Source organism: Agelaius tricolor, unplaced genomic scaffold (assembly GCF_023055355.1).
Source record: "Agelaius tricolor isolate 1412-34295 unplaced genomic scaffold, bAgeTri1.0.p SCAF_25, whole genome shotgun sequence".
Lineage (NCBI taxonomy): Eukaryota > Metazoa > Chordata > Aves > Passeriformes > Icteridae > Agelaius > Agelaius tricolor.
This window is the reverse complement of record NW_027269285.1, coordinates 4,049,779-4,075,471: the sequence shown is the minus strand read 5'-3', so window position 1 is coordinate 4,075,471 and position 25,693 is coordinate 4,049,779. Positions and strand designations below refer to the sequence as shown.

Sequence of the window (25,693 nt, the reverse complement as noted above, 5' to 3'; positions counted from 1 at the left end):
CCGGGGCTGGGCAAACAGCAGGGCTGTGCCGGGGATGGCGTGAGCGGCCGCCAGCAGGGCCAAGGGGACTGGGTGAAACGGGAGGGACACGTGGCCAAGCCCTGCCTGGCGCCGCAGGGGTTGAAGCCCCCGCAGCCACGGACCCTCCACGGGCGCAGGAGCCGGGGGCCGGGCGCCCGTGCAATGCTCACACCTTTATTGATACAAATGTACAAGGACACATCTTACAGTGGGGAGTGCGGCCCCAGCACGGGGCAGGACGCCCGGGGAGGGGTTCGGGACGCCCGGGGAGGGGGGGCCCGCGGGCGCCCCAGTCCAGTGTAATGCCGTGGGTGGCCTCGGGGGTACCGGCCACCCAGAGAGGGGTTTTGTGGGGAGTGGGGGTACAAGGCCACCGCCGCCACGGACAGCTACAGAGGCTATGTACAGGATAAGTTAGGGGTGGGCAGGGGGCTGTACAGGGGGATGCAGGCACCTACCCCGCAGGCTGAGCACCAGCTCCTTGATGGCACAGGGGGCACGAGGAACCCCGCACCTCGGCTCCCCAAAAAGGCCACTTGCAGCCATGCTCGCCCCAGGTGCCGGCTGCTGCCGGAGGGAAGGGAGACATGGAGAGTGAAGGGGCCTGGGGATATGGGGCGGACTCAGGCTGGCGCTCACTGCTTCTTCTCACGAGTGGTGATGGTGACCAGCTGCTTGGCGGCCTTGGCGATGTCGTAGGCACACTGGATGACCTGCTGGGTCAGGAGCTGGTAGTCCACGGTGGCGCCGGGCTCGGGGGGCACAGTCTTGCGGCACTCGCTCTGCAGCCGGTAGGCGCTGGCGTTGAGCAGCCGCAGGGAGCTCCGCACCGTCTCCAGTGCTGGTTTCTGTGGCAGAGCACAGCACCAGCGTCAGATCCTATGCTCAGGGGGCTGACAGTGTCTGGTGGGGACCACAACCATCCCAGGGACACACAGCTCCTCCTACCTTAGGGAAGAGTGATGCCATCTCTGTCACAGCCGAGTGGATCTTCTCTGAGCAGGGCACGAAGCTGGGGGCAAGGACAAAGGGTGAGCAACATGGAGGACAGCAGCTCCCGACCATGGAGGCTGACAAAGCATGGCCCCACCCCTGCTCTGGGTGTCCAGAAGAACCCTGAGGCTGTGCCCCAGTCCTACCTATCATGCTTGGACTCTTGTGCTGCCCGCAGCAGCTCCTGGATGTTCTTGGTGACCTGCTCAGTTTTGAGGATGACATCCTCTGTGCTGGGCAGGCCAGGGTCCAGCTCCCCGTCCAGCGGGTCCAGCTCGTGGGGGAAATCCTCATCCTTGCTCAGCTCCACATACCGCTTCCCCTCCATGCTGCAGGGACCAACCAACCGCCCTGGGTCAGTATCAGCCCCGTGTCCCCATGTACCCTGGTGCAGCCCCCAGCCCCACCACTCACCTGATCAGAACCTCACCAGCCTGTGTGTTGTCGTAGTCACTGTCAGCGCCGCTGCCATGCCGGTCCAGCTTGCTCTGGAGAGGAGAGGAGCAGTGTCAAGCCCTGCCCAGCCCCATCCCCACACAGGGTTGGGAGTCTCCCCACCCCAAGGGTTGTTCCCCCTCCCTGATACGTCACCATGTGTCGGGCACCATCAGGCGGGCAGGAGAGCAGTGGGGAGGATGGAGGGAAGGGCACCGAGGAGGCAGATGGACCTTTCCGGATCTGGAGGGGGGAAAAGAGGGGAAGCCCATGCTGAACAGGGTGCAGAAGGGTGTGGAGCCGACCCCGGTGACGTGCAGGGAAGGACGAGCACAGGGGACACCGCCACCCTGCATGCAGGAACATTCCGCAGCTGCCATCCCTTGGGGAGGTCCTCGGCCTGACCCAGGGGGGTGCAGGGCGGCGGGGGGACAGGACATCCCAAAGGCCACATCCTGGGCAGGCGACAGCCACCATGTCCCATGCAGGAGCCGCCCCCGCTGCGGCCCCCTTACCCGGTACACGCTGGCCGGGATGTGCATGGAGTACAGAGCCTCGTCCTCCACCTCCTGGCGACACACGAAAGGTTACGGCCCCGCGGGGACGGGACCCAGCACCCTGTGGGGCTGGGGGGACTGCTGCACCCCAAAACCCTCCCACCCAGCCCAGCACACTCACGCCGGGGCTGAAGGGCTGCAGCCGGGTCACCAGCTCCTCCACGGGCTGCCCGAAGGGTTTCAGCGCCGAGCCCGGCTCGTACATGGAGAAGGCCTGGCGGTCCCGGCGGTGCGGGGGGGCCGTGCCCGGGGGGTGCCCGTGCTCTGGCCGCTCGCTGGGGGCCGGGGTTGGATGTGCAGGACCAGTCTGCTGCCGGATCTGCGTGTTCTCTGCCTGCAACTTGTGGATCTGCAGCCAGGAGAAGGGGGAAGGCATCAGCGAGGAAAGGGGGATACGCTGAGGAGGGGAATCCTGCTGGCCCCACACCCACCTCACGCTGCAGCCGGCGCAGCTCATCGCTCAGGCTGTTGTTCACCTTCATCAGCTGCTGCACCTTGGCCTCAGAGGCTGCCAGAGCCTTCTTCACCTCCAGGTACTCCTGCAGCGTGATGGGGCCATCTGACAGGTCGGAGGAGTCCATGCTCTGCAGGGAGAGGAGCTCAGTGCTAGGATCCCAGAGGTGGGGATCTGGGAGGGGGTCCAGGCCGGGGCCCGGGCTCACCCTGGCGCGGTTGTTGCGGGAGGCGTTGCGCAGCAGCTCCTGGTCCGTGTCCTCGTCAGAGGCGACGCTGTCGTAGTCGTGCTGGTCGTCCAGGTCACTCTGGCTCCGCAGCGAGTAGTCGAGGGCGTCTGGGGGAGGGCAGGGGAGGTGCTGAGCACAGGGCAGGGGGGAAGTACTCAGCCCCACCTCGCTGCCCTCCGTGCCTCACCTGTGGGGCTGAGCAGGCTCTTCCCTTGCTGCCGGCGCTTGGCTTCCCCGAGGATGTCGATGAGCAAAGTGGCAAACTCCCTGGCGTTGAACCTGGCCAGTTTTTGCCGGCCCTGGGGGCAGCAGGGGGAAAAAGGGGGTGAGCAGAGGTCTGAGTGCACAGGGGGGTGGTGTGGCCTAGAGGGGGCCTCACCTGGTTGCGCGTGGCTGAGTACTCAGGGTTGACGGGGAGGAAGGGGACGGCGCTGCGCTCTGTCACCAGCGTGCTGTGGTTCTGCGTCGTCAGCCAGACTGCAGGAAGGCACCTGGTGTCAGACCCCGGGGACACAGGGGCTGGACCCCCCCGGACAAGCAGGCTGCAGGGCCCGGAGCCGGCAGGACGCAGGCGCGGGCGCAGGGCCAGCCTGCTGGGGTTGGGAGTGGAGCCTGGCCAGGCTGACGGGAATCGCCTCCCCCAGCCACCCAGCAGGGCTAGGGTCCCCCTATAACCCGCCAATAGGACCCCAGAAATGCTCTTCACCCTTTCAGGCACCAGCTCAGCACCCCCCAGCCGGTGGGAAGATGGTTTGAAATGTCTGTTGGCACCCGCCCCGCCACGGAAATGGGATTGCCCCCACCCTGCCACCCCCCAGACCAGGGGCACCACTGCAGGCTGAGCCCCCATCCCTGGGGGATCCCGACACCCACCTCCGGCAGCACCCCAGCCCTGGCACCCAGCGGCGGCCCCTCGCGCTGAGCAAACCTTCCCGGCCGGAGGAATGAAGAAGGAGGGGCCTGCGGTCCCGGCGGACGCGTCCAGATCGGGGGGAGCGCAGGGCTCAGCCGCGGCCCCGCCGGCTGCTCCTCCCCCGCGCCGCCGCGCCCGCCCCGGCCCCGGGGGGCTGCACCCTGCACCCCCCGCTCACCCGCGTCGTTCTCCCGACGGTCCACCTCGTCGTACACGTCCATGGCCAGCTCCTCGAAGAGGCGGTTGCTGAGCTGCAGCAGTACAGGGGACAGTGTCAGGCAGGATGAGAGGGGCAGGCGGGACATCCCCCAGCCCTGCCCTGGCCCCCACTCACCGCCTGCAGCTTCTTCTTGGCTGCCTTGGCCAGTTCAGAGAGGTCCAGGCTGGGGGGTGCAGGGAGGGGGAAAACAAAAAGTGGGGGTTATTCCTGGCCTGTTCACACCAAAACAGTCCCCAGCTGCACCCCACCAAGACAGGGACCCCCCCTCAGGCATTGGGGGCTTCACCAAGCAGGGCTGGCAGGCAGGCACAGGGGGATGAGGTGGCAGGGGGTGGGTGGAACCCCCCTCCCCGAGTGCCCCCCAGGTGCTGGGCTGGGCCGAACGGCCAGGGCTGCAGGGGGGGCCCATGCCAGCAGCATGGTGGGCCCCCGGAGCCGAGCGGACAATACCTCTGTGCCATGCACTTTGGGCGCACCCTGCGCTCCGGAGAAGGCAGCGGAGGGAAGAACAGGATAAAGGCGGATGTTAAACACGCGGGCACGCCGACCCCCCACCCCCAGGGATGCTCCAGTGACCGGGGTCCCCCCTCAGCCCAGCGGGGACGCTGGGGGGGACATAGGACAGGGCAGCGGGGCCACGGGCGCCAGGCACTCACCTGTCGGCCATCTGTGGGATGATGTAGTGCCCGTTCTTGTGGTCTGCACAGAGAGAGGGGTGGTGAGCGGGGCCACGGGCTCCCTCCAGGGTACCCTCCTCACCCCAGGACCCCCTCACTCACCCGGCTTCCTGCCGCAGAGGTAGAAGGCCAGCCGGTCGGTCAGCTCGTACTGGCACTCCACCAGCCGCTCCGCCAGCTCGTGCTGGGCTGCCTGCCTGTGGGAGGGCCGGCAGGGGTGATGCCCACCCTAGCTGGGGTGCAGGCAGGGGTGACCCCCTTCCCTGCCCTCACCTGGCATAGTCAATGGGGGTCCGGCCGTTCACATCGGGTGCCCCAGGGTCGGCACCGTAGACCACCAGCAGCTCTGCCTGCAGGATCTGCCCGGCCTTGGCGGCCACGTGCAGTGGTGTGGTGCCCTTCTCCTGTGGGCATGGGCAGCCTCAGCCCTGCAGCCTGCATGTGGCATGAGGCCCCAGGACCCCCCTGGGCCCCACACCCCCTCTGGGGTCCCTGAGCCCCACCAGAGCTCACCGGGTGGAAGAAGTTGGCCTGGGCACCCAGGGAGAGCAGGCGCAGGCAGGTCTCCAGGTTGCCCGTCCGCACGCTCGAGTGCAATTGCTGCAGAGGAGAGAGCTGGTAATGGGGGGATCTGTCCCCACTGCCACAGGGGGGTCCCTGAGCGCCCACCCCACCTTGCTGAGGTCCTTGGCAGTGACGCCATCATCATCCCGGCAGGGCAGCTTGTGGACGAAGGCCAGCATCTGGTACTTGGCACGGATGAACTCCGACTTGGTGGGGCTGGAGGGTGGGCAGTGGGTTTTGGGGTGAGGAGGGGGCTCCCAGCCAGAGCCGACCCCCTCCCCACAGCACAGGGGGCACTTACTGCACTTTGTCCTGGGGGTTTGCCTTCCGGCGCCCGCTCTGCACCTGCGCTGGATCCAGCAGCGAGTGCTCCCAGATGGAGTTGGCCCCGTTGCTCGCCAAGGTGTGCACCATCTGCAGGGGACAGGCAGGGCCCAGTGGGCACGGGGGCTCCCAGTGTGAGTGTCCCCACATTGCAGTGTCCCCAGCACCCACCTGGAGCAGGGTGGCGGGCCAGGGGCTGTGGCGCAGGTGCTTGACGATGGAGATGTGGCGGCCCAGGCTGCGGTGCACGCTGCAGCACTCGTCACAGATGAGCACTCCACGGTTGATCGACGCCCAGCCAGGGTCTGGGGGTGGCATGGGGGTGTCAGCGGGTGTCCCCTCCCCATGCCGTCCCCTCCTCATGCATCCATCCAGCAGGGGGGATGCGTTGCCACAGCAACCATTTCCCGAGAGATGGAGAGGGGCTCAGCCCATCACCAGGGGAAACCCACAGGTTTCCCATAGCAACCACCAGTCAAAAGGGGGGCAGGGTTTGGCCCCCCACCATCAGGAGGACAGCTGGTGGCAGGGATGATGCCACCACGCTCTCTCATCAGGGGCACTCTGGCTCACTGCGAGGTCACTCACCCCCAGAGCCCCCGGCTGAGTGTTTGGGGGAGTCCTGGATGGGGGTAGTGTGCCCCACAATGGGTGGGCACCCCCAGTCCACGGGCTCCTATGTAGGGTGGTCAGCAGCTCTGCAGCCTCAGCACCCCAGCGCAGCCAGCCCTCAGGACACCCCAGCTCCGGGGCAGGTGCCACGGCCCCCCCACGCTGCCGTGCCCCTCCAGCCCCGCCGCTGGCCCCGGCCAGCCGGACTGGAGCCCTTTGTGTCCCCGCCGGGAACAAAGGATCGTTTGAGCAGCCGCGCTGGCCCCGCGCTGGCACCAGCCCCGGCACCCGCGGGGGCACCGCTCCCGGCCAGGCAGCAGCTCCCCACGCCTGCACCCCAAAATCAGGTCCTGGGAACGAGGGATCCGGCCCCGTGGTGTGGCCGTTGAGCTGCAGCTGCTCACAGCAGCACGAGGACAGGATTTGAGGACCCCCGCTGGGTCACAGCCACCTCCCCCCTCCCGGGAAATGCAGCCGGGCACGGGGTGACGATGCTGAATGGCTCCCAGGTGTCCCCTCTGCCGGGCACGACGGGGGAGTCCTGCTACCCTGTGCCCAGCCCCACCCCTCCCCTTGTTTCTGTAGGTCCTACACAAACACCACACTGTCCCACGGCAGGGGCAGCCCCAAGCTCGGGGACACAGGGCCCAGGGAGGTGGCCTCACTGGCCTGCCCGATGGCCCTGAGGGGGGACAGCGGCCCCACGACCTCACAGAGGGAGGAAGGCAGGCAGGCAGCCAAGCCTCCCCCACTTCCTTCCTCCCTGCAGGGTCCCGGACCCCTCCACACGCACCCCCCCAGAGCCCTGAGGACCCCGCGTTGGGGGGCACGGCATCCTGCCATGCTGCAGTGCCCCGGGGCCGGGGTGGGGTGGCCGGGGGGAGCGGCGGCCCCCCCAGCCTGGCAGCCCCGCGCACGCAGATGGCAGCGCCTTGGCAGCCGGTGCGGCGGCATCTGTGCCTTCGCACCCGCTGCCCACGGCCACCGCCGGGAACAGGACGCTCCGTGCGGGGGGAGCCGGCCCGCGGCCCCCCCGGGCGGGTGGATCCAGAGTATCCCTGGGGCAACAGCCCCTCCCGCCCTAGGACCGCTGGGATGTGGTGGGATGCGGGCGGGCACTGCAGCAGATCGCGGAGTGCTCGCACAGGGACACTCCAAACCCTGGGGGGATCCTGGAGTCCAAGGGAGCGCGCAGCACCTCAATCCCTGCATCGGGATGTGGGCTGACACCGGGAGCCCCAGCAGTCGGCCCCGCAGCGGCGATGGCAGGGCTGGGGGCAGCCGGCATCCCTGCGTGGGGCCGAGGGAGGCCGGGCAGAGGGACCGGAGCGCCCCACGGGCACCTCCCCATGCAGGGCCAGGCAGCGCATCCCCGGCAGCGACAGCGGGTGCTCCCAGCGCGCTAGGAAACGGCCTCTGGACTTTATAACTCATTTCCTCCCATGGCTGCCAGGCGATAAGAGATTGGAAGAAACTGTTTTCCATTTCCCCTGGCCGCAGCAGGGAGCCCCGGCACCGCCCCGGGAACCCCTGGCCCCCCGCTTGCCCGCCGGCACGGGGGATGCCTGGAGGCAGGGCAGCCTTTCGCCCACGCGTGCCGACAGCTCTCCTGGCAGGATCCGGCCATTGGCACGTGGCCGGAATAATTTCGGCACAGCCTTGGCCCGCGGGCAGCTTTCCGGGGCCGGCTCGGAGCCCCGTTCATTCATTGCCGTGGGGCCACCTGCACTGACTACGGGCAGGTTTGGGGTCCGGCCCTACCGTGGGCAGGGTTTGGGGGGGGCCAAGCCCTCCGCGACGCCCACGGGCGCGTCCCCAGCATGGGGGCTGCGGGCACCGGCACCGCCGGGGATGGGAATGGTCTTGCCCAGGCTCGGCTCTGGCTTGCAGCGCGGCGGCCGCCCGGCTCGCCCGACCGGCACCGCCAAGCCCGGATCCGGCTGGGGTGGGTGCTGGCTGTGGGCTGCAGGACGGTGTCCCCCATCATGCCGTCATTTACAGGGTCACCAGCGCTGCTGGCACCGAGCGGCGCGTCCCGAGGCTGTGCCAGCAGCCCCCGCGCTGGGGTGAGAAAGCCGTGGGTGGTGCCGGGGGGCGTGGGGGCACCCGGGGTGCGCTGGAGCCGCACGGAGGAGGGCGTGCGGGGGTATCGGGGCTGCGTCTCGAGTGTATGAGGGCATTCCAGGAGGCTAAAAGGGGGTGCAGCAAGGGGGTCATGAGTTTCATCACAGCGTTTCACTGGGGGGGCACATCAGAGGGTTCCTGGGGGGCAGGCGGGGGACTCAGTGCGGCTCCCTTGGCTGTGCAGAGTGGGGTGCAGAAATGAATCGCCAGGGCGATTCTGGGGGCGCTCAGGCAGCCGCAAAGGGGTCTCGATGTGGGGCGTACAAGGAGATGCAGAAGGGGTCATGGGGAGCAGTCCGGGCGCGAACACCTCGGGGTCCAGCGGGGGCTGACGGGGGTGCGGGGGACGCGCCGGGGGTGCCGTGGGGCGCACGGGGGGCTCTCGGTGGCGCGGGGGGGAGCGCAGGGCAGGCTCCGGGGGGCAGCCGGAGGCGCGGGGGGGCTGGCGGGGCCGTGCCGGTGCCGATGCGGGGAGGCCCTTACCTGGGGCGCTGCAGTCGGCGCACACCTCTGCCCGCGGCGCCTTCCGGGACATCCTCAGCGGCGAGGCGGGCCCGGGCCCGGGCCTCTGCGCCAGCGTGGGGCGGCGGCGGCGCCCCCGGGCCCGCCGGGGGAGCGGCGGCGGGGAAGGGGAGGGGGGGGGGCCGGGCGGCGGGGCGGGGGCAGCGGGGCCCGGGGCGGCGGGGCCGGGGGCTGCCGGCTGCTCCCTGCGCCCGGCGGCTCCGCAGGAAGCGGCGCAGGCCCGGCCCCGGCGGAGGAGGGGCCGCACCGCCCCCGCCCCGCCACCGGCAGCGCTGCCGCGGCCGCCCCGCACCGGCACCGGCACCGCCCCGCACTCGCAGCCGCACCCGAACCCGCACCGGCGCCGGCACCGCCCCGCACCGGGACACGAACCGGGAACGCCCCCACCCCGCACACGGACCCGGACCCGGACCCGCACACGAATTCGGACGGGCACCGGCACAGACCGACACCCCCACCGGGAACGCCCCCGACCCGCACCCGCACCTGCAAACGTCCCCCGGACAGCCCGGACCCGGACCCGGGCACCTCATCTGCTGCTGGGCATCAGCCTTGCCCTTGCTCTGCTCCTGATCCCGGGCATCCCCCAGTGCTGACCCCAGTGCCCGCCCTCGGTGCACTCCCGGTCCCCTTTTCAGCCCAGAGCACTGTCCTGGTCCTGCTCCCAGCCCTTGTCCTGTTTATCCCGGAGGGGTGGCACTGGTCCCATTCCTATTCCGGGTCCTGTGTAACCCAGTCCCAGCCCAGGGCACCCCCAAATTGCTTCAGTCCTGCCCTGGACACTTGTTCTGGATCCAGTTGCAGTCCTGGGGCAGCCCCAGCCCTCTACCCTATGCCACCTCTGACCCTGTGCACCCCACTCCCGGACACACCCCTCCTCCAGGACACGGGGTCGGGCCACACACCCCTTATTTAGGGTGCTCAGCAGGGGATTTTGGGGTGGGTGAGGAGACTGGGGACTATTTGGGGTCTGCTCCCTACTGCGACCCTTTAGTGCTTGCACCAGAGGGGACACCCCATGGGGGCCCCACAGACAGTGCGGGGCTCAGACCCAGCGGGAGCGGGGCAGGGGGGCCGCATGGTGTCCCCAGCACCGTGGGACAGGCGAGGTGACCTCACCGCGGCTGTGAGGAGGTGGCTCATGACGTCATGGGGCATGGCAGGGGATGGGGGATGCTGTGCGGGGACAGGGGCGGGGGGCAGCGACCACCGCCAGCGCCACGGCTGAGCGGAGAACAACCCCGGGGGGGTTCCCGGCACGGGAGGGCGGGGAGCAGCGGGGAGTGGGGCCGGGAGCGCGGCGCCGGCGGAGGCCGGGGCGGCCGCAGAGGCCCAGCCTTGCATTGTTCTCGGGCGGCAGCCGGAAAACGCGACGCCCGCCCGGGAGAGACGCAGGCGGAAAAGGAAACGGGGCTGGGGGCCCGTGCCTGGTGCTGCGGGGGCGGGAACCGGGGTCCCCCCACGGCCCCACCTGGTCCCCACCTGCCGCCTTCACCCCTGCCCCACCATATGATCGAGCCCGCTGCCCCGCTGGGGGAGCGGAGGTCAGCTGGGAGGGGGAAGATCAGCCTGGGAAAGGGGGGAATCTGGGGAGGATGCTGATCGCTAAAGGGGTGCCCCTTTGCAGCCCTCCCCGCGGGATCACAGCCGCGGTGATGGGCTGAGCGGTGCGGGGGGGGGCGAGCAAAGAGGAGGATGAAGACGAGGAAAAAGAAGGGGGCGATGCCGGGCAGGGCAACTACAAGTCCCATGAGGCCGGGCGGTGCGGGGGGGCCGGGGAAGCACCGGGCGGGAGGTGGCGGCCCGCCCCGCCCCGCGCCCCCCCCGCCCCGCGCCGCGCCGCCCCGCGCCGCGCCCGCCGCGCCGCTCCAGCATGCACGGAGGATGCTCGCGTCTTGCTCGGGCAGGAAGGGGCCGGAGGGCAGGTACCCGCTGCATTACCTCGTCTGGCACAACCGCGCCCGTGACCTGGACCGGGAGCTCAGCGCCAAGCAGGTGGGGCGGCGCGGGGACACTCCCGGCACGGCCCGGCCCGGCCCGGCTCCGCTCGGGCTGATGCAATGCTCGGGGCCGGGGTGAGGATGAGGATGGAGATGAGGGGGGTGATAAGGATGGGGTCGCTCTGTGCGCTGGCGGGGCTCTGGGGGTGTGGTGTGTGTCCCCACCTGCACCCCTGGTGTGCGCCGGCTGCCCCCGGGGCTGCCACTCGCGGGTCCCCTGCATCCTCCAGCACACGCAGCCCCGAGCATCCCTCCGCACGTGTCCCCCGCTCCCTGCTAGGCCTCTGCAGACCCCCGGCCCGCACCCCGCTGCTCAGGGTATTGCCACCCCCCTGGGGGTGCAGCATTCAGCTCCCCACTCTCAGGCTGAGCCCCTCTGGGGGCGGGGGGCACAAGGGCCCCGGTGCTGTCGGGGCGCAGCCCCCCAGCCTCACAAGGGCTCTTCTCAGGGTGAGAGGACCCACTTTGTCCCTCAGCCCGGGAACCTCCCAGCCGCCCGGTGATGGAGCGGGGTGTGGGTGCTTCCCCGGCGGGTTCCCAGCCTCCCTCTCCCCCGTGGCGATGCAATTCAGGTAATTAAAACCCAACCCCGAAGACGCAGGAAACCGCAGGCGCTGGAGGGAGGCTTGCGGGGAAGCTGTGCTGAGCATCCCCAGTCCCTCGGCCCGGGTCCTCAAGCCCCAAGGCACTGAGGGCCGTGCTGGATGGACCCTGGTGATGCATGGAACGGGGGTCATTGTGCCGCCAAGCTCCCGCCGGGATGCAGGCGATGGCTCCCGCCACACCCGTCTCCATTGTGGGGTCCAGCCGGAGGCTGCGCCAGCATCGCCCCGGTCTCCCACCCCACGGCCAGTGTTTTTATTTTCCTGCTAATTTGGGGTCAGCCTTCCCAGGAGCTCAGCGCGGCAGAGATCAAAGCTGGGCTCGGCAGACGTGGGGAGGTGGAGGGGCTGCGGGGGGGCTCTGACCCGCTTGCCTGCAGAGAGGCTCCAGCCTTCCAGCCTGAGAAGTGTGGGGATTCTGCCCTGGCCCCTGCTGGCATTTGCTGGGTGAGAGCAAAGCCTGCCATGAGTGCACCCCAGGGGTGCAAGGGGAGGGGGGCATGGGTGCTGCAGGCCAGACTCTGGGGCAGCTGAGGGCTTGGGGGAAGGAGGTGAGGGCCAGCCCAGGCTCCCTGCTCTGTCCAGGGCATCCAGGGACACGGCTCAGCCCTTATCCCTGCCAGAGCATCCCCCGGGTAAGGGGTTGGGGCTGGTGCTGTCTGCAATGCTGGAGGCTGGGTGCCCCCGTGCCCAGGGCTCTGCCCTCCCTCTGCCTTGGTGACCCCACAGGGCAGTGGCTCCATGTGCTGCCCCTCCCCAGTGCAGGTGTTTGGGGTCGGGAAGCACTGGGGCAGTTGAGCATTCTCTCCATGTCCTCCTAAAGGCTCTGTGTCTGTCACCCCCAAATTGTCACCATGGGCTCCCATCCACACTTGCCTCCACAAGGGAGCAAGGGTCAGTGGGTCCCCTTGACAGGGACATCACGAGGATGTGGCAGGCAGTGACATGGAGCCTGTTGTGCCAGGACACCCCTGACCACAGCCTGCCCCCTCAGGCGTGACAGGGACCCAGGGCTGCACGGGGACAGCAGTGCCTGGCACCATCTTCCCGCGCTGGCTCATGTCCCCTGATGCTACCCAGGAGCAGGAGCTGGGGTTCTCCAGCCCGGGGACAGCCCCAGTGCAGGGACGTGCTGTGCCACGTGCCCGGCTGGCACAGGAGGAGTGGCTGAGCTGCGGCTCTGCACTGCACCGCTGCCACCCCAAAGCCACCCCTGTCCTCGTCCCCATGGGGCGCCAGGGCCCCAGGATGGGCAGCACCTGGAGGTCTGTGCTGTGGTCCCCAAGCTGGAGCCAACCCAACACCAGGGCTCAGGACTGAGCTCTTGCTGGCCAAATCTGGGTCACACCGTGTCCCCTGGGGTGGCTCCAGCACCATGTCCCCAACTGGGGACCCTCATCCTGCCCAGTGCTGGGGCAGGGCTGCAGCTGGGGAGCCCCACTGAGCCTGCTGCCCCCGCCCCCAGCTGGGGGGTGATTGCCTTAATTAGAGCAGTTTCATTAGTGCAATTAAAAAGCAGCAGTCGCCTGGAGAGCATTGGAGCGACACATTGGCTCCCAGGGAACTGGGGGGCTGTTTTGCTCCCGTGGTGGGGGCAGACTGGGGGGTCTCCCTACCCGGTGAGTCCCTGGGGATGAGGGACATGGGAATACACAGCCTGGGCAGGGACAGGAACATCCCTGGGGGCAGCACCAATGCAGGACATGCCCAGAGCAAAGCAGAGATGCGCTGCAGGTGAGACTGGGCACCAGGGAGCCCATGCTCCACCTCTGCCCATGCCCAAACACCTCTGGCTGCCCACCCCAGCTGGCACCTTTGGCTCCTGCACCCCAGGTTTGCTCTTCTGAGGGTGGCCTCCCCAAAACCAATTGTTCGGGCACTGCCCCACTGCCTCCTGCCCTGGCAGCACCTGAGTGCCCCTCTCTGGGCACTTCTACCCCAGCTGGGTGCTGGGGGCACAGAGGGTGTCCCCTCCTTCCCCGAGCCATGTCCCCAGCTGGGCATGGGTGTGACGCTGCCTCCCACATGGGGAGCGGGGCCCGTGGGTGCCGGGGGTGCCAGCGCACCAGGGATTCCTCAGGGCTGGCTGGGTGCCAGGCTCCGGGTTTGGCACAAACAACGGCAGCCCCAGCGACGGCTCCCCAGGGCCCCGGGGATCCTCGGAGCAGCCGCTCCGCTCCCGCAGCCGCCGCCCCCGGCTCAGGCAGGGGAACACGTGCGCCCGCCGCAGCCCGGCCCTGGCAGAGAGAGGGGGGCTGCCGGCAGCTGCTGCCTGGCAACTGGGCACAACCCCCTCCAAATCCCAGAGGTGGGGGCTTTTCTGGAGCTTGCAGCTGCGCTGAGATGTGCAGAGCTCTGTGCGCCATGCCAGGGGCATCTGTGCCCCCGCTGCCGTGCTGTGCCCCCCGCTGCCATGCTGTGCCCCTGCTGGTGCCCGCTGGTGGGTGCAGCCCTGCCTGCCTGGGACCAGGTGTGCTGGGTGCTGGCAGCCACCACTGTGCTCTCCATGCCCTCCCCATGGGTCTGGCAGTGGCAGCAGGGAGAGGCTTTGAGGTGCCTCTCTTGAGGGAGGTCAGGGGTGGGGCTGCTCTCCCAGATACTGTCAAATGTTGGCTGCTTTCTGTGTCTGGGAGCTGCACATCTGTGGGAGAGCGAGGTCTGGCCACCCCAGTGATCTCAGAGCCTCGTTCCTTCCTGGCAGGCCGACATCGAGCAGCTGGACCCCCGAGGACGCACTCCTCTGCACCTGGCCACCACGCTGGGCCACCTGGAGTGTGCCAGGGTGCTGCTGAAGCATGGCGCCGACGTGGGCAAGGAGAACCGCAGCGGATGGACAGGTGAGCGCGTGGCTGCTGCCCTCCACCCTCCTGCAAGCTGCCCTGGTGCAGACACGGGCATGGAGATGGGCGTGGGCACGAGCATGGACACAGATGTGGACATGGACATGGGCACAGGCATGGTAAAGCTCCCCAAGGCACTGCTCATGTGGTGCTCTGTGCCTGTGGCTCCTGTGCAGCGCCCAGCTCTGCTGTGCCATGCTGTGCCACGGCCCTGGGCACTGCCCCTTTGCCCCCCAGTCCTGCAGGAGGCTGTGAGCACCCGTGACCTGGAGCTGGTGCAGCTGGTCCTGCGCTACCGGGACTACCAGAGAGCCATCAAGCGCCTGGCGGGGATCCCTGTGCTGCTGGAGAAGCTGCGCAAGGTACCTCCCTCAGCGGGGCTGTGGGCACCGGCCACGGGCTGCCCCTGACCCCGCCGTGCTCTCCACAGGCCCAGGACTTCTACGTGGAGATGAAGTGGGAGTTCACCAGCTGGGGTGAGCTTGGGCCACAGCGTGGCTGTGGGGGGAGTGGGAATTTCCCAGCAGAGTCCCCCAGCCCCACCATCTATCCCCATCCCCAGGCTGGGGGTCACCTGCCCCCTTGCCCCCTGATACCCCAAGCTTGCAGACCTCCATCTTGCCAAGGCATTGTGTTCCCCAGGTGTGTCCCCCACCTTGCTCAGCCCCCTCGGGGATGCAGATGTCCCCATCCCTGGCTGGGCTATTGGCATCTCTCCCCAGTGCCCCTGGTGTCCAAGATCTGCCCCAGCGACACCTACAAGGTGTGGAAGAGTGGCCAGAACCTGCGGGTGGACACAACGCTGCTGGGCTTTGACCACATGACCTGGCAGCGGGGCAACCGCAGCTTCGTCTTTCGGGGACAAGGTGAGGTGGCACCGCCATGTCCCCCTCCCTGGGGGGTGACACCGTGGGGACCGTGGTTGTGCTGACCCCATTCCCTGCAGACAGCAGTGCGGTGGTGATGGAGATTGACCACGACAGGCGGGTGGTCTACTCGGAGACACTGGCCCTGGCCGGCCATGACCAGGAGGTGCTGCTGGCTGCTGTGCAGCCCACCGAGGAGCAGGTGATGGGGCGGCTCACGGCCCCTGTTGTCACCACCCAGCTCGACACCAAGAACATCGCCTTCGAGAGGTGCGCTGGGGTGGCACTGAGCCCACCCCCAGGGTGCTGGCACCCCGGGCTGTCCAAGCAAGTTCATGGTGCCCGTGTCATCCTAGGAACAAATCCGGGATCCTGGGCTGGAGGAGCGAGAAGACGGAAATGGTGAATGGGTATGAGGCGAAGGTGAGGGGCAGGGAGTTGAGCTGCCCAGGGGGGTTGTAGCTGCCCACTTGATTGTAGCTGTGAGGTGCCCACCTCTGCCATTCCCCCTCCTCGGCCAGGTCTATGGCGCTTCCAACGTGGAGCTGATCACACGGACACGGACTGAGCACCTCTCAGACCAGCACAAGGGCAAGAGCAAAGGTGGAGCCAGCACGGGCTGGGCGGGCAGGGCACCCCCGGCTCTGCCCTCACCCCCTCCTCTCCCACAGGCTGTAAGACCCCACTGCAATCCTTCCTGGGCATCGCTGAGCAGCACGTGGGGCCCAACAATGGGGTGAGTGTCTCAGAGGTGGAGGGGTCTGTCTGCAGTCAGACCTCCCCTCTCACCCCACGGGGCTGTGCCCCCATGCAGACGCTGATCACGCAGACACTGAGCCACGCCAACCCCACTGCCATCACCCCTGAGGAGTACTTCAACCCCAACTTCGAGCTGGGCAACCGGGACATGGGACGGCCCATGGAGCTCACCACCAAGACACAGAAGTGAGAGGGGGAGCAGCAGGCAGGGACTCCCTGTGTCCCCACTGCCACTGCTGCAGAGCTTGAGGGGGGGACAGGTGGGGGTCCCCAGTCCAACGCCTGTCCCTGGCAGGTTCAAGGCGAAGCTGTGGCTGTGTGAGGACCACCCGCTGTCCCTGTGTGAGCAGGTTGCCCCCATCATCGACCTCATGGCAATAAGCAACGCGCTCTTCGCCAAACTGCGGGACTTCATCACCCTGCGCCTCCCGCCCGGCTTCCCTGTCAAGATTGGTATGGACTGGGCTCTGCTGCTGACCTGGCTGGCACAGCCAGCTTCCCTCCTCGTGTTTTCTCCCTTTTCCTGCAGAAATCCCCATCTTCCATATCCTCAACGCCCGAATAACCTTTGGCAACCTCAACGGGTGTGACGAGCCAGTCAGCTCCCTGCGGCACAGCCCCAGCAGCGAGGCACCCTCGCCCAGCAGCGACTCCTCCAGCGTCAGCAGCTCCAGCTCCCTCAGTATGTGGGGGACACGGTGAGGTGGGATGGGAGGGGGTCGCATTTGGGTCTGGGGGTACAGCTGGTGGGTCACAGCAGGGTAAGGGACACACAAGTGGCGGGGTGGAGTAGGAGGGAGACCCCACGGGTGCCCAGCCAGGCCAGCTCTGCTCTCCCCACAGCCTCATGCCGAGCGTGTGAGATGGACCCGGCGCTGTTTGAGGTGCCGCGGGGCTACAGCGTGGTGGGCACCCACCAGGATGCCCTGCGGGAGGATGAGGATGACCTGCTGCAGTTTGCCATCCAGCAGAGCCTGCTGGAAGCGGGCAGTGAGTACGACCAGGTGGGCACTGCCACCCCTTCACCTCCTCCTGGCTGAGAGACCCTGCTGCCCACCCCATCCCGATGCCATCCTCACACATCCCACACCTCTCCATCCCTGCATCCCACGGTGGCGTGTCAGAATTCATGCCGTGGGAGCTGTTTTTTGGGGCACCACCCTCCAAGCACCCCTCTTTCCCCGGCCACAGGTGACCATTTGGGAAGCACTGACCAACAGCAAGCCGGGCACCCACCCCATGTCTCACGAGGGCCGGCGGGGGGACAGGTTGGTAAGGTCTGGCCAGCCCCCCCGGGGGGAGTGGGTGTGGGGATGCCCTCCCCACGGGGACCCCCCTGAGGCCCTGCTGCCCCCCAGGACTCCCCAGCACACTGCAGCCCCGCGTCCCCCCGTGGCCCCGGCGGCGGGGGCGGGCAGGGCGCCGGGCGCGCTGTTCCCCAGCTACGCGGAGCAGCTGCGCCTGGCCATGGCGCTGTCGGCGCGGGAGCAGGAGGAAGCGGAGCGCCGGACGCGCCAGGAGGAGGAGGATCTGCAGCGCATCCTGCAGCTCTCTCTGACGGAAAAGTGACCCCGCAGCCCCGCTGAGCCCCCTCGCCCACCCCCGTGGGGATGGGGACGTGTCTGGGGACACAGAGGGGGCAGTGGTGTGGGGGGAGCCAGTCCAAGAACTGCGGAGGGCGAATGGGGAATGGGGGAAGCAGGATTTGGCCCTGGGAGAGCGTCCCCAGAGCTGGGGCAATACTGGGGTGAGGTGGGGGCACCCCACAGCAGCACAGCGTTGGGGTGGGTGTTAACCCTGCACCTGGGGTGGCAGGGAGCGGGGAGGGGACCCCACGGACTGTTCCCCTTCTCCAGGACACCCCTACTCCCCCAGCCGCCCCACGGGGTGCTGCTCAGCCCCTCACCCCAGGGAGGGTGGGGGGCACATCCTGCCCCGGATGGGTGGGCTGCCAGTCGTGTGGGGTCCCGGGGTGCCCCCAGAGCCAGGGGCCTCAGCCCAGCTCCCTCTTCCCCCCCTGCCCAGGCGCTACCAAGTGCACTTACCCGGGAGCTGCTCTGCCTGCCAGCAGGGGTGGGGGCTCAGCCCTATTGCACCCCACAGCCAGCGCGGGGCTGCACAGCTGCCCCCCATGGCACGGGGACTGCTGGGGCAGCTGAAGGGGTGCCTGTGGAGGGCAGCCCGGTGTCACCCCCCCCCTTAGCCCTGCTCGCACCCCTCCACCCTGCTCGGATGCCCCCCCTTGGCAGCGCTGCACCCCCCTCGTCCCGGGCACTGACCCTGAGAGAAACCTTACGTCAAATGGTGCTAACCCCGGCCCCCTGCCCCGGCTGCTCCCCCTTTGCACACGGGGGGCCGGGGGCTGCGGGGTGGGGGGGCTGGGCTCGCTCCCCTGGGACTTTTCATAGCTGGTGCCCCTCCCTCCACCCACCCGTGCACCCCACAGCAACATCTGGGCCAGGGCCGGGGGAGCCCGAGCAGCTCCAACCGTGGCCAACACCAATAAATGCTCTTTAATGTTCATCTGTCTCGGCCTCCCTCTGCCTGGGCCAGGGGGTCACAGGCTGTGAGAGCTGGCAGAGGGGTGCAGGCAGCACCCCTGGCACGGTGGTCCCTCGTCCCTGGTACTGCCACGCAGCCAAGGGTGGCTGAGCCCTTTATTAAAGGGGTGCAGGAGCAAAGAGCCGGGTGGGAGCACCCGCCGAGGGGCCGATGGGGCAGGGGGAGGTGAGGGGGTGATGGGGTGGGGGTGTAGCACCGTACACAAGCACATCCTGGCCGGGGGGGCCCGGCAGCTCCCTGTGCTGGGAGGCTGCTGGTGCCCATGTTGGGGCTGTGCAGGTCCCCGTGTGGAGGTGCTTGGCAGCCCCAGCCTGCAAGCACTGAAGCAGGACCCCCTCAGGTGCTGCAGTGGGTGCCCATGGGCCGGGACACCCCCTCGGGTGCTGCAGTGGGTGCCCATGGACCAGGATGCGACTGATGCCAGTGGAGGCTGGGTCAGGGTCTGACCCCTCCCTGCCCCCTCGGCTCCTGGGGAAAGAACTCGGCTCCGGGCTCCTGCCCAAGGTGGGGACTCGGCTTTAATCCCCGGCAGGCCGGGGCAGTCCTGGCCCTGCCCGTGCTCGTGGCCGTGGCCACCGCGCTAGTCCGTGCCGTTGGTGAACTGGCCGAGTTTGTTCTCCAGGTCGGAGATGCGCTTCTCCTGCGCTTGGACCGTCTCCTTCAGGGCACGGATCTCCTCCAGCACCTCCTCCAAGGCTGGCTGCTGCAGGGAGGGGGGACACAGGATCACCGACGAGTCAGGCCCCTCCCATCCCACCCCAGGGCAGGGGGACAGCCCTGCTGCCACGTCCCTATCCCCGGACACTCACAGAGAATTCTGAGTCACAGGTGGAGTGCCTGCGTCGGGGGCCTGGCGGGGGTTTGCTGTCCAGGATGTTCTTCTTGACCACCTTCAGCTCCCGGTTCTTGATGGGGACGTACCCATCCCGCAGCGAGATGAGGATGGGCTCTGCGTCCTTCCCCGACAGCCACTCATCTGCCTCCAGGGCTGGCTCGGGGCCTGGCGTGTCAGGGTAAAGGTCATCCTGGAAGAGATCTGACTGCGGGGGCAGAGAGACCGTGGTGAGATGTGGGGTGTCGCCCCCAGGCCCCCATCTCCCCTGGGACCCCTCCCAGGCTCACCTTGCGTGGCACCGTCATGACAATGGGCTCGCACTTGCGCTCATGCAGCTTGAAGAACCTGCGTGGGGCACAGGCAGTCAGGGCCCAGCTGACCCCCCTGACCCCTCTGGCTCCCCCCAGCCCCCTTGGCTCTCACCTGGCGATCTCACACTTGCTGACATCCAGCCCACGCTTGGGCATGAAGCCCATGCCCCGCTGGGGCTCCTTGCTGCTGTAGGTGTTCAGGTAGTGCACGTAGGGAGCCTCGTCCGTGATCTCAAAGTACCGGATGCTGCTGTCACCCTGCGGGGTGGGGACAGGCGTTAGCCAGCCCTGGCACCCTCAGGGACAGGGTGGCATTGGGGGTGCACCCCGGGGAAGGGGGGTTACCTTCCCACAGAGGTAGACAATGCTGGAATCGGCGTCGTAGAAGGGCAGCAGGACCCCGTTGCTTGTGTCCATCTCTTGCAGGGCAATGGGCTCCTCAAAGTTATTCTGGGGGGCCGGAGCAGTGGTGGAGGGGTGTGAGCAGTGACCACAAAACCCTCACCGTGGTTAGTCACACACATTAGCCACGGCACACTGGGGGACAGGGCTTGTCCCCTCTGGGGTACACAACCCCCCAGGCAGGCAGCTTGGCATGCCCCCCCTCCCCACTCCTGTTTACCTGGCATGGCTGGGTTCCCCCAGCCTGGCTGTACCCCCCTTCCCCAGCACTCCCTGCCTCCCAGCCCCCTCCCCACCCCAGCACTGCACGGCACACTTGGGAACTTGGCATCTTTTGGGAGGGGGATGCAGCAGACACGGCATCCTGGGGCGGGGGGGGTTAGCAAGGGGTCTGGGGGGGCCAAGTTCCCAGGGCAGCACTCCATGCGGCCTCGTTACCGGGTCCCACAAGCCCAGCTCCCGCTGGCTCATTCTGGTAAAGCCCGTGGTAAAGATGTGTCCTTCCCGTGTGAAGATGGCCCGCACGGGCCTCAGCCCTTCGTGGGGGGCAAACCTCTCCTGGGGGGAGGGGGAGACAGTCAGCACAGGGCATGGGAAGGGGGGAATGTGGAGGAGGTCCGGATCTGTCCCCCAAAACAGCCGTTGTGTCCTATTCCGTGATGCTCCCTAAGCGCACGCGCTGCCAGAGAGTATCCCCAGCCCCCAGAGCGTTCCTGGCTGGGCTGAGATCTGTGGGATTGGCGCTGGCCAGGCTGGAGCTGCTGTCTCGTACCAGGTCCCAGAGGCCCAGCTGCCGCTCGCTCATCCTGCTGAAGCCCGTGGTGAAGATCTTGCCATCGGCCACGAAGATGGCGCGGATGGGCCGGGTGCCGTCGTGAGGTTTGGTTTTCTCCTGCACCGGCGTTAGCGGGTTAAATCAAACACAGAGACGCGCGGAGAGGGGTTAGTAGGGTCAGGCAGGCACTAGAGGGGACCCCGGGGTGGGATGGGGGGCACAGCAGGGGCACTCACCGCTATGATCTGCTGCTTGCGGGGGTCAATGACACGGACCTTCTTGTCCTTGCAGGTGGTGACCAGCAGGCTGCCGTTGCGGTTCCAGCCCACGTTGTAGATGAGGTCAGTGTGCATGTCATCCAGAGCCAGCAGCATCTCCCCAGTGCCCACATTCCAGAGGATCACCAGGTTGTCGCAGCCTGCAAAGGACCGAGGGGGGCAGATGCTGTCACGCCATGGATCTCCTGTGACCCCGGGGAGGGTGACCCGGGACCCCCTTACCTGCGCTGAGCAGGACGTTGCGGGCCGTGGGGTGCCAGGAGATGATGCTCACCCGCTTGGAGTGTCCCTCCAGTGTCACCACGGGCTCCGTGATGTTGCGCACGGGGACATAGTCAGGGATCTGCCACACCTGGGGGGGACAGAGCAGGGCGCTGGGGATCACCCTGTGTGTGAGCACTAAGCGGATGAGGGCCTGGGAGCCAATTAACCTCATCATTAATCACGGCTCAGCCCGTGGGGAGGGTGGCGAGGGGACGCCAGAAGCGCCTCCATCCTGGGGTGCATCCCCAGCACTCGGGGTGCTGGTGGGCACAGGGAGGGGGGCACGGCCGGGGTGCAGCCCCCAGCCCCCCCCCAGCTATTCCTGCATGCTGAGTCGCCAGGGAGGGTAAATTTAGCACAAACTGCTGCATCATGGAGCGAGCAGCCGCCGCCAGCGCGAACGCATGGCACCGGGGCTAAAAATAGGCCAGTGACACTTCACAGGCAGCAAGGGGGGGGGATGCTCTGCATTGCTCCCCCTGCACCTCCCACCCCCTCCCACACAGCGTCCAGCCCCTCACCATGACAGTGGTGTCCTCCGAGGCGCTGGCGATGACGTTGTCATTGTGGGGACACCAGTCGATGTCCAGCACGGGCGCCGTGTGTCCCGTGACCAGCGGGTGGTTCTTGTCCACCCGTCCTGTCTGCAACGGGGAGGGACCAGCATGAGTCCCCCAGGAGAGACCCTGCCAGGTACCCCCCAAAGCCCAGCCTGGCCACCGCGTGGGTTGTGGCACAAATGGGGACATGCAGGGGATTCTGGCAGTGGCCAGAGGTTTGTACCTGCCTTGAAGGGGGAAACTGAGGCACATGGGGCAAATGGGGTTCACCCGGCACAAGGCCTCATAGGGACACAGAGGAGAATCATGTGACCCATGAGAGGCTGTTTTGTGTCTGCTTTGATGGCAGGGAGGGGTTGGGGACCCTGTCCCAGTCTCTCTGCCAGGGTTTGCAGGGCAGACTCCCACTGCACTGGGTGCTGCTCCCTGGGCATGCTGTGCCCCCAGGGAATTGGGGCTGGGGGAAGGCAGCTGGGGGTTTTTCACATCACCTCACTTGCCCCAGGGATGTCACCCTTGGCAGGCGCCAATGATCACCCAGGTTGTTCCTGCCCTGAGCCCCCACATAAGGAGGGGGTGTTGGGGCAAAGCTGGGGGGCTCTGGGGCCACAGCAGGTCCCCAAAAGCCAAACCCATCAGCATTCCCCCCCCAACACATCTCAGCATTGTGACCAAACACCAGCGCCCTCCCCACTCACCTTGGCAAGGGGCAGGACAATGAAGGCCCCGCCACCACCGGACTCCACAATGATGGCCACAAACTTGGGGTTGACAGCGCAGAAGGAGCTGTCACATGTCACCTTGGAGACACGGATGTCCTCGTACATCTGGTCTGCCTTCACCGGCTGCCCAAAGACGTGCCGGAACTTGCTCTGGCGCACCACGCGGCGGCTCATGGCTGGGGGGACCCGTCAGGCCACCACCTCCCCTCCTGGCACGGCTTGGAGGGGCTCAGTCCCCTCAGGCCTCGTGCTCCGAGAGACTCCTCCTGCTCCCGGCACAGCGGGAAGCCTGGGAACACTGAAGTGGTGGGGAATGAGGATGGGAGATAACACAGCCCTGACCCCACAGCAGGGAACAGGGGCAGCCCCTGTGCAGGGATGTGGGGGTGCTGCAGGGGCTGGGGGCTGTCAGCTGCTGGCCAGAGCCACTTGACACTGGGCAGGGACATGGCCAGGCCATAACACACAGCTGTGCCATGTCCCAAAGCTGTGCCATGTCCCAAAGCTGTGCCACATCCCAAAGCTGTGCCGTACCCCACAGCTGTGCTATGCCCTGTGGCTGTGCCATACTCCACAGATGTGCCATTTCCCAAAGCTGTGCCATGTCCCACAGATGTGCTGTACCCCACAGCTGTACCATACTCCACAGATGTGCCATACCCCACAGCTGTGGGTGTGCCATGCCCCAAGGCTGTGCCATGTCCCAAAGCTGTGCCATGCCCTGTGGCTGGCACTGCGGTTGGCACATGAGCTGCTGCAGCAGAGCAGCAGGGTGGAGGGGACTTTGGGGTGGACACAAAGATGCCGTGCACCAGGTCACAGCTTGTCCCCTTGTATCCTGTCCCCTTGTCCTGCATCAGTGGCCTGAGGTTACCTGGCTTGGCCCAGCAGCTGGGAGGAAGGCTGTGCCTCCAGAGCTGCCTGCTGGTGGCTCACGCCTCCCTCCATGGATCCCTGTCCCGTGCCACAGATCCCTGCCAGCCACTGTGCACCCCCACCTGGGTAAGGGCTGGACCTGGCACACACTCACAGCCCCATGGGCACACTGGGGTGTGGAGGAGCCCCTCCCATGGCCTCAGTGGGGTCTCCAGCCCTCAGCCACAGCTGGGCACGATGCCCACAGACACCCACCTCACCCCCTGAGCCTGTGCTGCTCCTGGGACCTGCCCCAGGGGGAGACTGAGACACTCAAAGCCCTTGGAGCTGGGGCTCTGCAGCACCCATGAGCCACTGGCTGCCCTGGGGAATCCCCTGTGCTCTTTTGGTTACACAGCCCTTGTCAGGAGCCACATCCAGCCGCCAAATCATGGCCAGGCACCCCTGTCCCCAGACCACAGAGCCGGTGTGGGCAGAGGCAGGAGCAGATCTGCTCCTCCATGTCCCAGCCGGTGGATTTTGCACAGGGCGCATGCAGCACCCTGCCAAAGCACATCTGCCCAGTCCCTGAGTGTCCCCGGAGTCCTCACGGCACTTCAGCATCATCTCTGGCTTGGCTGAGCTGGCTCTAAGGGGCCCAGAGCCTGGCTGCCGGCGGGGCTGGACCACGGCACTGCCGGTGTCCCCCCCCAGTGCCGAGCACGATCCCCAGCCCCGGGGAGGAGCGAGCAGGCTCCGAGGGGACGCTCCCCCAGCACCTCAACCATTGCAGCGGGAGCAGAGTGTGGGGTGCCAGCATGCAGGGCAGGAAGGGGCGGCCTGGCTGTCTGGGCAGGGTGCAGGCAGCGGGTGGGGTGCAGCTGGGGGGCAGATGCGGTGCAGGGAACGTGGAGGGTGCAGGAAGGGCTGGCAGGAGCAGGTGGGGCGCTGGCAAGGTGCAGGCAGGGCTGAACAGGGTGCAGGTGTGGGGTGCAGGCGTGAGAGCTGGGTGGGGTGCAGGCAGGGCGCAAGCGGGGTGGGATGGGATGCCGGCAAGGAGAGGTGGGGTGCAGGTGGGGTGCAGGCAGGATACGGGCAGGGTGCGGGCAGGATCCAGGCAGGACAGCCCCGCTCCCCGCTCCCCGGCCGTGCCATTACGTTGCCACAATTGAATCCGCAGCGACTGCTCGGGAACGACCAGAGGTCACTGTCCAAATATAGCCATCTCCGCCGGCGGGCGGCGAGGGGCCGGGGCCCGGGGGGCTCAGCCCCGCTCCCCGCGTCCCCCCGTCCCTCCCCACCGCGCTCCCGCCGCCCCCGCCCCGCGCCCGGCTCCCACCTGCGCTCGCTCGGCGGCTCCTCCGCGCCCGGGCGCGCCCGGCTCCGCGCTGCGCCCGCTCGGCTCCGCTCCGCCCGCTCCGGCCGCGCTCAGCCCCGCTCAGCCCCGCTCCCCCCGGCCCGGCCCGGCCCGGCCCGGCCCCGCTGGGCTCCGCTCCGCCCGGCCCCGCTGGGCTCGGCTGGGCTGGGCTGGGCTCGGCCCCGCGCGGTGCCGCTGCCGCAGAGAACAGCTGAGCCGAGCCGGGCGCCGGGGCCGGCACAGCCCCCCCGCGGCGGGCACCGGAGGGAGGGGAGGGGGGGCCCGGCCCGGCCCCGCCTGCCCCGCACCCTGCCCGGCCCCCGGCTCTGCCCGCGGGGTCGGGGGCAGCCCCGGCACGGCCGCCCCCCGCTCCCACCCTAAAAGCGGGGGGGTCCCAAGGGTGCCCGCAGACCCTGGCCCGGTGCGTGGGAGCCCCTCGGGCTGGGAGATGGGGGGCAGGAGAAGCCCCCTGAGCCTTTCTGAAGCACTGGGAGAAACCCAGGGGCGGGGGCATCACCCCGGGGGTCACTTCTGCACAGGGCTGTGACCCTGCGGTGGGTGCCCCACAGCCCGGGGCCAGCCCAGCCCCACAGGGACCACGGCCATGGGCTGCTCCTGAGGGTCCCAACACTCACGGGGGCATCCCACGGGTCCTCACCTGCCCCAGGAAAAAAGGGTCTGCAAGCCCACCTCAGCCCCAGCCCAGCAGGATGGTGGTTACAGGCACATCCAGGAATCAGATTTGGGATTTAGTGAAGCCCAGCCCTGCAGGGATGCCCTGGCCCAAGGGGATTAAGGGATTGTAGGGCTCAGGGACCAGAGGGAGGGGAGCGGCGGTTCCTGGAAAGGCAGCAAAGCCCTGGACCCTACAAGGGCACCGCGTGGAGCTGGACGAGCATTGGCTGAGCGGGCAGGAGGGGGCAGCTGGCAAAAAGGCAGGGAAGAGGTGACATCCTTGTTTGCCCGGCCAAAGGGGTGGCAGGGAGGGAGGGGGCTGCAGAAGCACCCCTTGCTCGCCCTGTCCCACCACAGCCCTGGCTCACTCTGCGTCCCGTGCCCT

The 25,693-nt window shown here is 67.9% G+C and overlaps 3 protein-coding genes across 13 annotated transcripts; 1 reads left to right on the top strand and 2 right to left on the bottom strand.

Moving 5' to 3' along the window:
* Positions 1-179: 179 nt before the first annotated feature.
* Positions 180-8,852, bottom strand: GIT1 (GIT ArfGAP 1). 4 transcript variants are annotated; one of them, XM_071448227.1, is made up of 22 exons: positions 8,607-8,850; positions 5,559-5,692; positions 5,365-5,477; positions 5,174-5,279; positions 5,013-5,099; positions 4,773-4,903; positions 4,602-4,696; positions 4,479-4,521; positions 4,273-4,299; positions 3,937-3,985; positions 3,781-3,853; positions 3,069-3,166; positions 2,877-2,988; positions 2,669-2,796; positions 2,438-2,590; positions 2,128-2,355; positions 1,965-2,018; positions 1,606-1,692; positions 1,429-1,502; positions 1,161-1,343; positions 970-1,033; positions 180-869 (listed from the first exon to the last, which is right to left on the bottom strand). In XM_071448227.1, the coding sequence occupies exons 1-22, from the start codon at positions 8,656-8,658 to the stop codon at positions 657-659; spliced, it is 2,304 nt and encodes a 767-aa protein (XP_071304328.1). In that variant the 5' UTR covers positions 8,659-8,850; the 3' UTR covers positions 180-656. The 4 variants fall into 4 exon arrangements, with proteins under 4 accessions (XP_071304328.1, XP_071304330.1, XP_071304329.1 ...); XM_071448229.1 differs by lacking the exon at positions 1,965-2,018 and having other exon boundaries at positions 8,607-8,851; XM_071448228.1 differs by lacking the exon at positions 4,273-4,299 and having other exon boundaries at positions 8,607-8,851.
* ANKRD13B (ankyrin repeat domain 13B) lies at positions 7,805-18,233 on the top strand. 6 transcript variants are annotated; one of them, XM_071448233.1, is made up of 15 exons: positions 9,998-10,640; positions 13,949-14,084; positions 14,325-14,449; positions 14,518-14,563; positions 14,810-14,953; positions 15,034-15,223; positions 15,310-15,376; positions 15,475-15,556; positions 15,625-15,689; positions 15,768-15,898; positions 16,008-16,165; positions 16,242-16,394; positions 16,556-16,716; positions 16,904-16,989; positions 17,071-18,233. In XM_071448233.1, the coding sequence occupies exons 1-15, from the start codon at positions 10,341-10,343 to the stop codon at positions 17,279-17,281; spliced, it is 2,055 nt and encodes a 684-aa protein (XP_071304334.1). In that variant the 5' UTR covers positions 9,998-10,340; the 3' UTR covers positions 17,282-18,233. The 6 variants fall into 6 exon arrangements, with proteins under 6 accessions (XP_071304333.1, XP_071304332.1, XP_071304334.1 ...); XM_071448235.1 differs by having other exon boundaries at positions 10,000-10,640; positions 16,904-16,980; XM_071448237.1 differs by having other exon boundaries at positions 10,353-10,640; positions 16,904-16,984.
* Positions 18,234-18,355: 122 nt separating this feature from the next.
* CORO6 (coronin 6) lies at positions 18,356-24,876 on the bottom strand. Of its 3 annotated transcripts, XM_071448240.1 has the most exons (12): positions 24,616-24,876; positions 22,398-22,719; positions 21,661-21,783; positions 21,098-21,227; positions 20,834-21,015; positions 20,595-20,714; positions 20,261-20,380; positions 19,766-19,870; positions 19,533-19,678; positions 19,397-19,454; positions 19,084-19,314; positions 18,356-18,977 (listed from the first exon to the last, which is right to left on the bottom strand). In XM_071448240.1, exons 2-12 carry the CDS (start codon positions 22,593-22,595, stop codon positions 18,855-18,857), a joined length of 1,536 nt encoding a protein of 511 aa, XP_071304341.1. In that variant the 5' UTR covers positions 22,596-22,719; positions 24,616-24,876; the 3' UTR covers positions 18,356-18,854. The 3 variants fall into 3 exon arrangements, with proteins under 3 accessions (XP_071304341.1, XP_071304340.1, XP_071304339.1); XM_071448239.1 differs by lacking the exon at positions 20,261-20,380 and having other exon boundaries at positions 18,356-18,974; positions 24,616-24,874; XM_071448238.1 differs by lacking the exon at positions 20,261-20,380 and having other exon boundaries at positions 24,616-24,873.
* Between the last annotated feature and the right edge of the window lie 817 nt (positions 24,877-25,693).